The 14,636-nt window shown below is 61.6% G+C and overlaps 2 protein-coding genes across 2 annotated transcripts; both read left to right on the forward strand.

The window, feature by feature from the left end:
* Positions 1-870: 870 nt before the first annotated feature.
* On the forward strand, positions 871-5,366 carry LOC139825653 (disintegrin and metalloproteinase domain-containing protein 2-like). The gene is made up of 14 exons (XM_071799360.1): positions 871-945; positions 1,078-1,244; positions 1,324-1,405; positions 1,657-1,793; positions 2,047-2,227; positions 2,324-2,413; positions 2,745-2,943; positions 3,191-3,296; positions 3,487-3,688; positions 3,807-3,887; positions 4,089-4,155; positions 4,324-4,447; positions 4,657-4,747; positions 5,202-5,366. The coding sequence occupies exons 2-13, from the start codon at positions 1,078-1,080 to the stop codon at positions 4,718-4,720; spliced, it is 1,500 nt and encodes a 499-aa protein (XP_071655461.1). The 5' UTR covers positions 871-945; the 3' UTR covers positions 4,721-4,747; positions 5,202-5,366.
* Positions 5,367-5,712: 346 nt separating this feature from the next.
* IDO2 (indoleamine 2,3-dioxygenase 2) lies at positions 5,713-12,585 on the forward strand. Its single transcript, XM_065856769.2, has 10 exons — positions 5,713-6,161; positions 6,911-7,006; positions 7,178-7,297; positions 7,461-7,579; positions 7,912-7,926; positions 8,342-8,441; positions 8,611-8,728; positions 10,060-10,111; positions 11,033-11,181; positions 11,878-12,585. Exons 1-10 carry the CDS (start codon positions 6,063-6,065, stop codon positions 12,237-12,239), a joined length of 1,230 nt encoding a protein of 409 aa, XP_065712841.2. The 5' UTR covers positions 5,713-6,062; the 3' UTR covers positions 12,240-12,585.
* Positions 12,586-14,636: the final 2,051 nt, after the last annotated feature.

Below are 14,636 nucleotides of genomic sequence, written 5' to 3' on the forward strand. Positions count from 1 at the left end.
CCTCTGCGTGGGGAACAGGCGTTCGTGGGGCACCGCGCGCTGTCGGTGTCGTCCCGAGGTGGCAGAGGAGCCATTCCTGCTGTTCTGCGCCTTTGCTTTCCAGCGGGCTCCTGCAGCTCGTGAGTGTCAGCTACGGGATCAAGCCTCTGGAAGCTTCGGCCGACTATCAGCATCTTGTATACCCCATGGTGAAAGAAAACCTAGTGACTCAGCTGTTCCTACACAACAGCTCTCTCGTCTGGACTGGGAAGGTGTTGCTGACGTCGGAGAACACAACAGAGGTGAGTGCACAAAGTGCACCGGCCGGCTGGTCCGCGATGGGGTGGTGGCCACAGGCGCGGGAGATGTGCAGCGAAGGACGGGGATGTCGTGTTGTGATGATGCGAGCCAGGGGCTGTTCGTCCTGCAGCTCCACATGGCCCTGAAGGGCAGTAACCGACCTCAAGGTCTCCTTTGCAGAGGGGCGGCTCCGCACCAATGTGTGCATGGTTTGGTTTTGTTGAGGTTTGGTTGGTTTTGTTTGTCTGGGTTTTTTTTGTTTAGTTTGGTTTTTATTTGGTTTTCCTAAAGAATAAGCAAGCTGTCAGCAGCTCCTCTCGGTATGTGGAAATGCATGCAGTTTTGGACAAGCTTCTGGTGAGTCCTTGCGTCCTCTGTTGTAAACTGTTACCTGTAGAAAAAGCTGTGTGCAGCAAGTCTGTACCTACAGGAGAACGTCAAGGGCGATTTGCATGAGGCTTGAGAGCCTCCACACAATGGAACTGACTCCCTTGGGCACAGACAGGCGAACGTTGTGGCAGGGAGCACAGGCAGCGCTCTCGGGGAGTTCGCCTTGCTCAGTGCCCTGACGTGCTCTTGTGCCTGTCGCCTTTCAGTATGAGTACATGGGAGCAGACAAGGATGCTGTGACAGCCAAGATGGTGCAGCTTTTCAGCTACCTGAACAGTGTAAGTGGCTTGGGTCGCATCCTGAACGTGCGTGGGAAGAGTGTGGCAGTGGTGCAGATAAGAGCCTGCAGCCAAAGCAGCGGGAGGCTGCAGCGCCCTGTGCACCAGCTGTGCTCTTCTCCTCCTGCAGATGTTTTCTCACTTCAATGTGACGATAGTACTGTCCTCTCTGGAGTTTTGGACAGAAGACAACAAAATCCCAACCACTGGAAGTGCTGAGGAGATGCTGCAGGAATTTTTGCAGTGGAAAAATGTGCATCGTGTGCTGCAGCTGCAGGACATAACGTTCCTATTTCTGTAAGATCGGGATGGGCGTGTCAGCGTGGAAACAAAAGGAAGATGAAGGTGTGTTGGACCGAGCCCGGTCTGTTCCCAGTTACAGGAATCAGTCCCGTTACGTAGGGGCATCTTCTGCGAGGAAAGCGTGTGTCAAGAACCAGGCTGGAGGGGTTGCCTTGGTACGGTGCACTGAGCTGTCTGTCTGTCCCTCCCCATAACCTCCCGTGCCCGTAGGTAAGGTGCTCCCCAGTGCCCCCGGCAGCAGAGGCTCCTCTGGGTGGCAGTGGAGCCCCCGGCAAGGCCACGGAGGTGCCGGGAGCAGCTGGGTGCCAGGGCTGTGGGTGCAGGAGCCCCCACGCCCCGCAGAGCCCGCGGGAAGGTGCCGGGCACGGCGGTGGCGCGGGCTGAGGCGGGTCCTTGTCCCCTGCAGTACCACAGCACTGCGACGCTGGAGACGTTCGCGGTCATCGTGGCGCGGCTGCTGGGGCGCAGCCTGGGCATGGCGTACGAGAAGACCCGGGGCTGCCGCTGCGCCGTGGCCGCCTGCGTGATGCAGAACAGATCGGAGTAAGGCTCCCCGACCCTCGGCGTGCGGGTGGGGGCCGATGCCATGGCACCAGAGACCTGGTCCCGCCGGTGTGCGCGGTACCCGCCTGTGTGACACCGCAGGGCAGGGGACGTGTCCAGGGGTGGAGGGGGCAGCTCCTGGGGGTCGTGGGGAGCAGCCACCCCACGTTACCGACACCTTCTGTGGGCAGGAGGGGCCACACAGCCCAAAACGCAGCCCGTGGTGACAGCAGCCCTGTCCTTCACCTCGCAGACTCGCAAATGGGGTGAAAGTCTTCAGCAACTGCAGCATCAAAGAGTTCCAGCGTTTCGTCGCCGCCGGGGAAGGGCAGTGCCTGCTGAACAGACCAGCTCTGGACCTGATGTACAAAGTTCCCGTGTGCGGCAACAAGGTGGTGGAGCCGGGAGAGGCTTGTGACTGCGGCTCCGCAGAGGTTGGTTGGAGCCCCGGGGCAGCGGGAAGAGCCGAGCCGCCCGTTGTCCCTCGGGAGGCAGAACCTCTGCCGACTGTCCCCACCGGTCACCTCCAGGAATGTCAGCGTGACCCGTGCTGCACCACTGGCTGCAAGATGCGCAGAGGGATGCAGTGTGTGGCGGGACCGTGCTGCCGGCACTGCCAGGTGAGTCCTGCGGGCGGCCCCGCACCGGCACCGCTCAGGCACACCTGATGTGAACGGGAATGTGACGGGGAACGGGTGACGGAGCATCCAGCCGGCGGGGCTGGCCGCCGCGCTGATGGGGAGGGCCAGCGAGTGTCGGGAGGTGAAGGGAGCGCTGTGAAGTGCTGGTGCCAGGCAGGGGCTTGTGTCCCAGGGAGGGAATTTTAGGGCTCAGGTACTGTGCCAGCTCCCAAACCACAGAGGTGGCAGAGATGCCACCTTTACAGCCACATGTGAGGCTCGTAGCCGCATCCCCCGGGTTGGCCATTCTTTTCTAATGTAATCTCTTTAGTTTATGAAAAAAGGCACGCTGTGCAGAAGCAGCACCGAGGACGAGTGCGATCTGGAGGAGTATTGCAACGGCACCTCTGGGGAGTGCACACCCGACCTGTGGGTGATGGACGGGCACCCCTGCCGCAGGAACACCGCCTTCTGCTACCGGGGCGTCTGCCAGACGGCCGACAAGCAGTGCCAGGATATCTTTGGCCGCGGTGAGGGCGCTGGGCTGCGGGAGAAGGGGCTGGCTGTGCTGTGGGAATTGCAGAGACCTGGAAGGGAGGCGCTGAGGTGGGAAACTCTGGCAGCTCCTGCACAGACGCGGCTCCAGGTGCCTGCGAGCGCGCACGTGTCCCCGGGTGTCACCGAGTCGGGTGCAGCAGGTGCCCGAAGTGGTGCTGCCCAGCCCCGAGGTGGAGAGAGGCTCTTGGACAGACCACGAGTGTCGTCGTGTGTTTGCAGGTGCCAAGGATGGGCCCTTTGACTGCTACGAAGAAATAAATAGCCAAAGGGACAGAATGGGACACTGCGGCTCCAGTGAGAGCGGTTACCAGCGTTGCGAGTGGAAGTGAGTGCTGCAGGACGGTGCTGGGGTGCATGAGACGTACCCGTGCAGGGTTGGGGAGCGTGTGATTTGAGGGGGGTGCGGAAGGGGCCCGTGCAGGTGTAGGTGCTGTGTCTGTGCGCTGGGAATCTGGAGCTCTCCGAGCAACTGGGCTGAGCTGGCAGGACAGGGGTGGCTGTTGTCACATCCTTAGCTCGCGATGGCTTCGCAGGGATCTCCGCTGCGGGAAGCTCGTGTGTGAATATCCGGGCTCCAAGCCCTTCACCAAGGAGAAGGCCACGGTGATTTACATGCGGGTGCAGAACAAGCTGTGTGTGACGCTGGACTACATGAAGCCTCTCACGGAGAGGGACCCCATGCTGGTGAAGGACGGCACCATCTGCAGCACCCGCAAGGTGCCGATCCCGGGAGCGCGGCAGCGCCCCGGGGAGAAGGGAGGGCTGGCAGAAGGTGCCAGAGCCGGAGCCGGGTGCGTAACCCGCTGAGCCGGGTGCTCGTGTGCTTGTGCTGCAGATCTGCCAGAACCAGCACTGCGTGCCCGCTGCCGTCCTCAACAACACGTGTGACACGCAGAACAACTGCCACGATCACGGCGTAAGTCAGGCGCTGCGGGTTGTCTGTGCTGGGTTTGGCTCTCAGGAGCCGTCCCGGCCGTGGCGAGGCCGAAGCTGGTGGTGAGCGGCACGCGGGGCGCTGCCTGGCGCCGGGGCCCTGTGCCGGTGCCGGCGTGAGGAGGTGCGGGCCCGACCCTCTGCAGCTGGCTGTGAATCCTGCCCGTCCCCGTCTGTCACACAGGTCTGCGATAACCAGGGGAAGTGCCATTGCCATCCCGGCTGGAAGCCTCCCATGTGCCAGGAGAAAGGTACGTTGGATGGGAGCGGTGACAGCCCATCTGCAGATGGTTCCGGGGCGACAGGTTCCCATTCTGGCGCTGGCTCACCATGGCAGGGCCGTGCAGGCAAGTGTCTGGGTCCTGTGGTCTATCCCAGGTGGGCTCAGAGGTGGTTTTGTTCCCTGTGCCTCTGTGGAGGCCACACCAGGTTCAAGGATTTGCTGAGGCTGTGGCTGCCTCTGATCTTCTGCCTCTTCCTGCCTCTCGCCTTCTTGCTCGTGCTGCTGGAGCGGAGGAGAAGGGAGAAGCTGGATCTAGACAAGTGAGTTTGTTGTCTGCACCAGCGGCTGCTGGGGTGGCGGTGGGTGGGTGGCGCGGCGGTGGCAGCAGCAGAGCTGGGCTGTCACCACGCAGCGTGCCCGAGGCGGGGACAGACGACCAAGGGGTGAGGCGGTGCTGCCACGGGGTCAGCAATGCCGGGAGGGGGATTTTGCTCCTTGCAGCTGAGTGACAGGAGCTGCCCTCCTCTAGGTCCCGCGCTAAGTCGAAACGCAAGGGCAAAGTGAGCGCGGACAGGAAGGTGTCGCACGTGTAGCGGGGCGGCAGGAAAGGATGTTGAAGTGTAAGTCATTGCCCACGGGGCTGACTTTTTGCTTTGTGCTTGGCTTGTGTGGGGAAGGTGGTGGAACTGGCAGTGGAAATAGGGAATGCAGAAACCTCCCCTGATGTTGGCAGGGAAGTGGGCTTAGTGGGAGCATCCGTCTGGCGTGGGGGCACCGCGGGTGTTGGAGTCACGGGTGGGCGGGGGGTTTCTGTGACATGTGGGCTCCTGAGCACCTGCAGACGTGGCGGGTCAGAGCAGGCACCGGAGGTGGCACTTGGCCAAATGTCCCGGGAAGGTGTCAGCGGACGGCAGCGACTTGGTGTGAGCTCTGAGCCGGGAAGCTTGAGAGGTGCTGGCTGGGAGAGGGTGTGAGCGCGGAGGAAAGTCGGGTGGAACAGCCCGGAGTGGTGCAGAGCAGTGGCGCTGTTGGTTGTGCAGCTGGTGTGGTCTGTGACGCTGTGTCTGCCCGCAGGGTCACAGTCCATGGAGAGCTGTGCGAGGGGACGCTGCGGGACAGCGGAGGGGACGCCCCCAGCCCCGGCTCAGGGCAAAGTGTCCGGCACCCTGTGCGGTGGTCACTGGAACCACGTGTAGTGTGTCTCTTGTTGTGGTGGTGTTCAATAAAAGGTGTCTGGGATCTCTGAGGAGTTGTGTGATCCCTGGGCAGCACCGTGAGCCCCAGGGAGTGCAGGAGCCCCGGCTCTCGTACTGTTTGTGCCTCGTGTATCGCTCCTGTGGGGACAAAGGTCCCCTGGCACCTTGGGGGTGTCACACACAGCCTGGAAGGAGCTGTGGCAGCTCCTAGAGCCTCTGGCACACATCTGGCCTGCCAGGGCTGCAACCAGTGCCCGTGGGGGCTGCAGGTCCATGCCACGGTGTGGGCTCCATGTGGCACTCCCCGCATGCCCAGGCTCTTCAGCCTCCAGCAAGATGTGGGCACAGACAGACCCCGGTTCTTGCTTGGTTCCTGCAGACCAAGGGCAGCACCCAGGACCTGAGTTTGGCATTGCCAGGGCCCTGGGGAAACCCAGCTGCAGAGACAGTGGCTCTGAGCCAACTTACAGCACCCTGGACCTTTGGTGCAGCCGCCCGTGGGAGCCTGGAGCCTCCCCGCTGCTCCCAGGGGATTTGGGGAAGAGCCGGATGCCCACAGGGACAGGGATCAACGTTTGCTCCACGACAACGCCTTATCGGCAACCTTTACCCGTGTTTGCTCGGCCACTGCGGCCATTGTGCAGCCAGAGCCCGGCTGCCCCGGGACAAGGGGCGCACGGCGCTGGCTCAGCACATCCCGGCAGCCCCGGCGCGCCCGGCCCTGCGGCAGCGCCCGGCGATGGAGGCCGCTGGCGGCACGGAGGAGACCCCGCTGCCCCTGGCACTGAGCAGCTTCCAGCTCTCCGAGGAGCTCGGCTTCCTCCTTCCCGACCCCCTGGTAAGAGGCGCTGCGCCCCCTGCCACGGGACAGGGCAGAAAACAGAGGGCTGGGGAGGGGCTTTCTGGTCGGGCTTCAGTTTAATGCTACTCTATAACAGTTGATAAAAAGCAACAAGGAAGGTATGTGTTGTTTTGAGTTAGGTACTTTAATAGGACAAACCTCCTGCTTTACAAGTTATTAAACTGGCTGCAGCAAGCAGCACAGGGGAGAGGAGAAGGAGCTTTGCAATTCACACATTAGCCTCGGCTTTCCAGGGCTTTGGGGAGTGGGAGGAGGCTGCAGATCTGCCGCCCTGAGAGCGGTGCCGTTTGTCACCGGACTCGCTTCGCGGGGGAGCTCGCAGGGACAGGCAGATGCTTTTTATCACCCATTAATTTGCAACACGCAGGCTGGTGTCACAAGAGGGGAACAGGACACGAACCATTAGCCACGAAGCGCGAGGGTGGATGGATGCTGGATGCTGGGAGCAGCGCCCGCTCCCCTCCCCGCGCAGGCACAGCCCTGCCCCCCAGCCCAGGAGAATGGCTGCAAACGCGATGGAGGGGAGCGGTCCCCCCGTGGCCCCCGCGCTGCCCAGGCCCAGCAGCGACTCACGCTGGGGGCGGGAGCGGCACTTTGGGAGTTGCGCTCAGCCGGCCTCGACTCCCAAGAGTTTACCCAGAGCTGGGCTTATCTCGGAGCCCCCTGTCCCTCCCGCTGTCCCAGCGCGCCGCCCATCTGCATTCACACCCCTCCTCTCTCCCCAGGCAGAGCTGCCCGCGCCCTACGGTCCCTGGATGGAGGTGGCCCGTGACCTGCCGCAGCTCGTCGCCAGCCAGCGGCTCCGCTCCCGAGTTCACCAGGTACCCGCCTTATCGCTCCTGGCAAATCAGCAGCAAATCCTGCAGGGGGGTTGGGCAGAGGACTGCAGGGGGACGGCAAAGGCAGGAGAAGCATGGGGAGGGTCTCGGCCCGCTGGTGGGGGATGCTGGTGTCGCCTGCCATGTCCCCGGCTCCCACGTGTGTCCCTGCAGATGCCACAGCTGAGCGCCCAGCACCTCCGAGGGCACCGCGAGCTGCGCTTGGCACATCTGGTGCTCAGCTTCATCACCATGGGCTACCTCTGGCAGGAGGGCGAGGAGGGTGCTGTGGAGGTGAGAGCACTGCGGAGCCAGTTCACCAGCTCCTTGTGATCTGTGGGGCTCACCCCACACACAGCAAAGCCCCTTTCGCGGGCTGCAGCAGGAATGTGACCCCTCCTGACAGCGCACCAGCCCAGCAGTGTCCCTGTCCTCTCCTGTGCTTTGTGCCCTGCAGGTCCTGCCCCAAAATGTCGCTGTCCCCTTCTGGGAGGTCTCGCAGGCCCTCGGGCTGCCCCCCATCCTCACCCACGCAGACTTGGTGTTGGCCAACTGGAGGAGGAAGAACCCCAACGGGTAAACGGGCAAACGCAGGTGGGCTGAGCGCCGTTCTCCCCACGGTTGGGGCAGCAGCGATGAGCCTGACCAGGTTCCCATCTGCACAATGGGGACAGTCACCAAACCCACCGAAACCCCGCCGTTGCTGGGGTCTGTCTCAGGGGTGCAGACACAGGTGCCCGGGGGGACCGGGGTGTCTCTGGGAGCATCCCCCCAGGACGGAGCTGCCCACAGACCAGCAGCTCGTGTGTGTCCCACAGAGCACAGTCTGGTGCTGAGACAATTTATAACATCTCGCTTTCTCTCTCCACTTCTTTTGCATGTGCTGGCAACACCCGAAATGCCTTCAGGCCTCTGGAAATGGAGTAAGTACTCAAGATGCTTATTTACGTTCTAACAGTATTAGTTTTGTTTGCCTTGGCACTGCGGGGCCCTGCCCAGGCTGCACCTATCTCGTGATGGACGAGCACAACAGCAGCAGCTCAGTCTCTGGCACACAAATGCCACTGCAAGGGCAGCAGAGCGCCGTGGCCGCGGCTGAGCCGCGCTGCTCCGCGCAGAGCCGGCGCGTCGGGGCCAGCGAGTGCTGGGGAGGTCCAGATCCCCCATCCCGAGCAGCCCCTCTGCCCGTTCGCTCTGTGCTGGTTTGGCTCTGCCCAGGGCGCAGGGAGGAGGCTCTGCAGCCGGGAGGGTTGGGCTCCCAGGGCTCAGAGGGTCCTGAGGTGCATGGGGAGACCCTGAGCAATCACCCCCTGACCCCACGTGCGGCTGCTCTTGCAGGAACCTGGACACCATCATCTCGCTGCCCGGGGGAGAGAGTCTGCGCGGCTTCATCCTCGTCACCCTCCTGGTGGAGAAGGCGGCCGTGCCCGGGATTAAGGTGGGGGTCTGGCTGGGTGAGCCGGCGGAGACGCGATGCCCTCCCGTGTCCTGCAGCTCCCTGCTCGCCCGGAACGCACCCGGCTGGGCTGGGAGGGAGCAGAGCTGGCGCAGCTGGGATCCAGCGCCACGCACACAGACATTCGTCCTCTCTCCTCTTCCTCTCGCAGGCGGTCATCCAGGCCATCCAGGCCATCCTGCAGCTGGACGAGGAGACCCTGCACAGAGCCCTGCGGGAGCTGGCCGAGGCCATCGGGGACATGAGCACGGCGTTGGGACGGATGCACGGTAACAGCGGCCCCCAACGCCGGGGCAGCGCGTCCTCATCGCAGCACACGTGTGTGTTCGCACAGACACGCTCACGCGTGGCCCGTAAGGCCTGACTGGAGAGATGGAGCGGGAGGGGAACCTCCCAGCATGGTATGAGGGGCTCGAGCACCCAAACGAGCGTGGGGTACCAGTGTGGGGTGCCAGGGGGACCTCACCGCGGGGAGGTGACGCCAGCACCATGCACTGTGCCAGCCCTGCTCTGAGCACAGACTGGGGTCGTTTTGGCTGCGGCGGGGGCAGCGCTGCCATGCACAGATTGGGGTCGTTTTGGCTGCGGCGGGGGCAGCGCTGCCATGCACAGATTGGGGTCGTTTCGGCTGCGGCGGGGGCAGCGCTGCCATGCACAGATTGGGGTCGTTTCGGCTGCGGCGGGGGCAGCGCTGCCATGCACAGATTGGGGTCGTTTCGGCTGCGGCGGGGGCAGCGCTGCCATGCACAGATTGGGGTCATTTCGGCTGCGGCAGGGGCAGCGCTGCCATGCACAGATTGGGGTCGTTTTGGCTGCGGCGGGGGCAGCGCTGCCATGCACAGACTGGGGTCGTTTCGGCTGCGGCGGGGGCAGCGCTGCCATGCACAGATTGGGGTCGTTTTGGCTGCGGCAGGGGCAGCGCTGCCATGCACAGACTGGGGTCGTTTCGGCTGCGGCAGGGGCAGCGCTGCCATGCACAGATTGGGGTCGTTTCGGCTGCGGCGGGGGCAGCGCTGCCATGCACAGATTGGGGTCGTTTTGGCTGCGGCGGGGGCAGCGCTGCCATGCACAGATTGGGGTCGTTTCGGCTGCGGCGGGGGCAGCGCTGCCATGCACAGATTGGGGTCGTTTCGGCTGCGGCGGGGGCAGCGCTGCCATGCACAGATTGGGGTCATTTCGGCTGCGGCAGGGGCAGCGCTGCCATGCACAGATTGGGGTCATTTCGGCTGCGGCAGGGGCAGCGCTGCCATGCACAGACTGGGGTCGTTTCGGCTGCGGCGGGGGCAGCGCTGCCATGCACAGACTGGGGTCGTTTTGGCTGCGGCGGGGGCAGCGCTGCCATGCACAGATTGGGGTCGTTTCGGCTGCGGCGGGGGCAGCGCTGCCATGCACAGATTGGGGTCGTTTTGGCTGCGGCAGGGGCAGCGCTGCCATGCACAGATTGGGGTCATTTCGGCTGCGGCAGGGGCAGCGCTGCCATGCACAGATTGGGGTCGTTTCGGCTGCGGCGGGGGCAGCGCTGCCGTGTGGGAAACGCTGCTGCAGAGGGAAATAGCAGCTTTTTGCCTGCAGTAACAGCTGTGATCCGATTTCCTCCTAGATTACGTGGATCCTGCCGTGTTTTACTCCGTGATCCGGATCTTTCTCTCTGGGTGAGTGCGGTGCTGTCCCCCCAGAGCCGGTGAGGGCGGGGGCAGGAGCGCGCCGGGATTGCCCCGCGGCGCGGGTTTGCCGTCCCAGCCGCTCCGGGCTTCTCAGGGGCTGCTATTTCTGTTTCCCTTCAGCGTATCTCAGCGTTCCTAGGTCAAAAGGCTCCATGCATCCTGATTAAGTTTCTCTCATTTTTTATCCCAGCTGACCTTGTCTTGATGGTCATCAGCCTGGAAAAACATGCCTTTAAATTCCCTTCTGCTTATAAGAACTTCCCACTAGTAAAGGTTACTATAAATACAGCCCTGGGAGAGCTAAAAATATTATGGTATTTGATAATGAATCTATTTTCTCTCCATTTTGTGCAAAATCTGCTCCAACAGTAAACCAGCCCCAGCAGCACAGAAAGCTCCATGAAATGGTGCATTCTTCAGAAGGTCAAGAGCTATTTTTGTGCCGGGCACATTACCTCTCTGAAGCTGTAACTCCTGCCATTCGCGAGCAAGTATTTGTCCATTTTTGCACAACAGGCGCACAAAGGGGCTGGCGGGCTCTGAGTTACCGGTGCGCGGGAGGCACCGATGTGCCCGCTCCTGGGCTCGCCGAGGACAAGCGGTTTATGAGAGGGAGGAAACCACGTTGCAGGCTGGTTCTCTGCTGAAATAAACAAACGCAGGCTGCCCTGTGCTGCCTGTAAAGACATCATCTCAGGAGCAGAGAAAAATCCAGACTTCAGGGGGCTCAGAGGGGCGTTTGGGTGACTCTGCCATGGCGGAGACCCATGGACTCGGAGACCCATGGACTCGGAGACCCATGGACTGGGTCAGGAAGGTTTTGCTCAGTCTTGCCAGCCCAGGGTCCCTCTCCCTGTCACCGTTCCCCCGTTGCCAGCCGCTCCCGGTCTGACCGCCGTGTCCCCGCAGCTGGAAGGACAACCCGGCCCTGCCGGCCGGGCTGCTGTACCAGGGGGTGTGCGAGGAGCCGCTGGCGTTCTCGGGGGGCAGCGCGGCGCAGAGCACCGTCCTGCACGCCTTCGACGAGCTGCTGGGCATCCGGCACGGCCCGCAGAGCGGTGAGTCGCGCTCCTCCCTTTGTGCTGGGCGGTGAGGGCAGAGCCGAGCCAGAGCAACCCCCACAGCGCCCCTCGCAGCCCTCACCCCCTCGCAGACCCAGCTGGGCCCAGGCTCTGCCCCGGTTTTAGGGAGGAAGCCGGTAAATGAGGCTCTGACAGGCACCTCCTCACCGCTGGCAATTCCCAGAGGGACAGACTTTGCTTTTTGCATGTCAGCTTTTTATTGAGGTTATATATAGGTGCAGAGATGAGGGAGCAGAGTGATTTGGCTCATCCATCCACGTAGCTTCACATTAGTCTGGCCCACAGCAGAAAATATTGATCAGAAATTAGCAAAACCACTCTGTTAGCAAAAAAACCCCAAACAAACCACCAAACCAACCCAAACAACCCAAAATCAAAAGGGCTAAAACCTGCCTTTTAGGGTTAAGACGAGCCCTGGCAGAGCATTGACCTAATATGGGTTTTCTTTCCCAATTAATCGGAGGCACGGTGACAGCGCAGAGGGGGCTCCGTGGGGAAAGGTGCTGCGGGGCTTCACCCTCACGGCGTTAACTGGAGGGAAAATTCACTGAGAGAGTTGATCTTGTTTCAACCAAACCCAGGACAGCCGCAGAGGGTGAAACTCCTGGGTGTTTCCTACACTGTCCGAGTTGCAGCCGCTGCATCGTTTCTCCGTGGGCGGGTGTCTTGCAGGCGCGTTCCTGCGCGGGATGCGGGACTACATGCCCCCGCCGCACCGCGCCCTGGTGGAGCGGGTCCGCCGGGCGCCCTCGCTGCGGCAGCACGTCCTGTCCCGCGGGGACACGCGGCTCCGCGCGGCTTTCAACCGCTGCGTGGCTGCGCTGGCGGACTTCAGGTCCCACCACATCGCCATCGTCACCAAGTACATCGCTGTCGCGGCGGCCAAAGCCAAGGCAGAGCCGGCTGAGAGGGGTGGCCCCTCCATGGGGAAACCCCCGTCCGCGCTGGAGGCCAAGGGGACCGGTGGGTCCCACATCTTCAGCTTCCTGAAGAGCGTCAGGGACAGCACCAGGGACGGGATGATACAGGCCTGACTTGTCCGGAGGGTTTGCAAAGTGATGCCCAAAGCAGGTGCAGGAGACCAAAGGGCTTCGGTGTGTGCCTGCCAAAATTTTGGCATGAGCCAAAATCCAGCTGCAGTGACCTTCACCACAAACCTCCTCTCAGCAGCCCCTGTCCCACCCACACACGTCTGTGATGTGGGGAACACGCTCTGTGTTGCCAAGGGAGGAGAGCGCTGCTGCGGATAACCCCCAAAGGGCAGGTGAGCTCAGCATCCTTCCGTGGTACCAGGATGGGTGCAGCATCCTTATGGGTGCAGCATCCTTCTGTGGTACAGGGATGGGAGCAGCATCCTTATGGGTGCAGCATCCTTCTGTGGTACAGGGATGGGAGCAGCATCCTTATGGGTGCAGCATCCTTCTGTGGTACAGGGATGGAGCAGCATCCTTATGGGTGCAGCATCCTTCTGTGGTACAGGGATGGGAGCAGCATCCTTCTGGGTGCAGCATCCTTCTGTGGTACGGGGATGGGAGCAGCATCCTTATGGGTGCAGCATCCTTCCGTGGTACAGGGATGGGTGCAGCATCCTTCTGTGGTACCAGGATGGGAGCAGCATCCTTATGGGTGCAGCATCCTTCCGTGGTACCAGGAAGAGCTGTGTTGGTCCAAGCCCTGCTTGCTGCACCCCACCAATCTCACTCCCCATAACACGCAGTGGTTACTGCACTAATAAAGCAGCATTTCCCAAACCTGGGTCCTGTGTTTGTCATGGTGCTGTGTCCCCATTGTGACATCCCCACACTTCTCCATCGCGAGGTGGCGGCAGAAACCTGCTTTTGGCTCCGCAGGGACGGCTCCCTGGCAGCAGAGGAGCAAGGGGGGGCAGGTAAAGCAAAGCACTGGCTGGGATTTGGGCCGCAGTGGGTGCTGGGCTGCAGTGGGTGCTGGGCTACAGTGGGTGCTGGGCTGCAGTGGGTGCTGGGCTGCAGTGGGTGCTGGGCTGCAGTGGGTCGCAGGATGGCTCTTCCCACTGCGACCCACAGCCCTCGGCAGCAGACACAGCTCCTCTCCCCCCACCCACCACCCCGTTCTCCCAGCACCCAGACGTGCCACGTTTCTTACGTCCCCGGGGCTGTCAGGCCTCTGTGAGCCCCAAAACAACGTCAGCATCAAGCCAGAGACTCTCACCAACCGTTAAGCCTGATCCTGACACTTGGGCTGCTAATGACAACCAGTCCAGTCTAAAAGTCGAACTCTTGATTGCCCAGCATTTCACAATTAATTACGTACAAGGCAGACAGTTTTGTCTGCTGAAATGCCCGCTCCCGGTTTGAACAATGGGCAGAGGTCTGACGAGGCTGTTGCATCTGCCATGGGACCACAGTTCCACACGGGGGAAGCCAAACAGCATCTGCCCAGCCGGGAACGGGGCTGGGTCAGCGCGGTCCAGCCGGGACGGGAAGGGGTGAGAGCAGTGGGCAGCGGGCAGGGGCGGAGGGGCTGCTGTTCCCCTGGAGACGCTGCTGGTGCCGAACGTTTTATCCCCTATTGCCAACTCCATTGCAGCTCCTGATTTATTAAGGGCCCAGGATATCACAGGGACAAAGCTGCAACATTTGGGCACACCCGGGCTTCAGTTTCTTAAGTGCCAATAAGCAATAACGTGCTGTGGCAGGGGCGTGGGTACGTACGGTTTCCTCGGGGGTCAGCAAGGGAAAAGCTCCTCAGCCAACGCGTGGTGCTCGCCAGGTACCTGCAGCACAGCAACACCCAGCCTGGCACCGCGCTCAGCCCGGGCCTCGCGCGCAGCCTCCAGCGCCACAGACCCGGCAGCAGATGGAGCAAGAGCAGCAGACAACCCTTCCGCAGCGAGAGCGCACCCCAGATTCCTCCGAATCAGCATCTTCAGGGAATCAGGCCATATGTCTCTGTTTCGCCTGCCCGGGTTTCGCTGGCACGGCCGGCAGAGACGGCTTTCACACCCAATCCGTGTCTCGGCGCAAAAATAGCTCTGGCAGTGCCACTCCTGCGCTATCGGGAGGGAGTCAAGGTCCTTTGAAATACGGCTTTGTTCCCACAGGGGCGACAAAAAGCTCAGCTCGCAGCAGCTTGAATTATTAAAGCTCCTCAGTAAATTTTATTTTGTGCCCTTTTTTGACAGGCAGTCTTAAAACCGGGGCTTAGGGGAGGATATCTTCAGTAAACAACCTCTGGGAACATGTCAGCACCTTTAAATCTTTGCCTGGCAGCCCTCATTCCACTCCATCTTCATTTCTGAATAGCTGCTGCATATTTTATGTAGGAAATATTTCATTCTGATGATTGTCTTGCTCTATTACATATCAGACCATTTCAGGAAAACAGCAAACTTAAAGGGGAGGAAAAAAATAATCACTCCAGCTGAATGGGGACCAGAGGCCGGACTGGCA

Source organism: Patagioenas fasciata, chromosome 26 (genome assembly GCF_037038585.1).
Source record: "Patagioenas fasciata isolate bPatFas1 chromosome 26, bPatFas1.hap1, whole genome shotgun sequence".
Classification (NCBI taxonomy): domain Eukaryota; kingdom Metazoa; phylum Chordata; class Aves; order Columbiformes; family Columbidae; genus Patagioenas; species Patagioenas fasciata.

Excerpts from the sequence above, each read along its gene's own strand:
- LOC139825653 (XM_071799360.1), top strand. The coding sequence starts at position 1,078 with ATGTTTTCTCACTTCAATGTGACGATAGTACTGTCCTCTCTGGAGTTT. Across the intron at positions 2,414-2,744 it reads CGTGCTGCCGGCACTGCCAG|TTTATGAAAAAAGGCACGCT; the intron begins GTGAGTCCTGCG and ends TAATCTCTTTAG. Across the intron at positions 4,448-4,656 it reads GAGAAGCTGGATCTAGACAA|GTCCCGCGCTAAGTCGAAAC; the intron begins GTGAGTTTGTTG and ends GCCCTCCTCTAG.
- IDO2 (XM_065856769.2), top strand. The coding sequence starts at position 6,063 with ATGGAGGCCGCTGGCGGCACGGAGGAGACCCCGCTGCCCCTGGCACTG. Across the intron at positions 7,298-7,460 it reads GCGAGGAGGGTGCTGTGGAG|GTCCTGCCCCAAAATGTCGC; the intron begins GTGAGAGCACTG and ends TGTGCCCTGCAG. Across the intron at positions 8,729-10,059 it reads GGCGTTGGGACGGATGCACG|ATTACGTGGATCCTGCCGTG; the intron begins GTAACAGCGGCC and ends ATTTCCTCCTAG.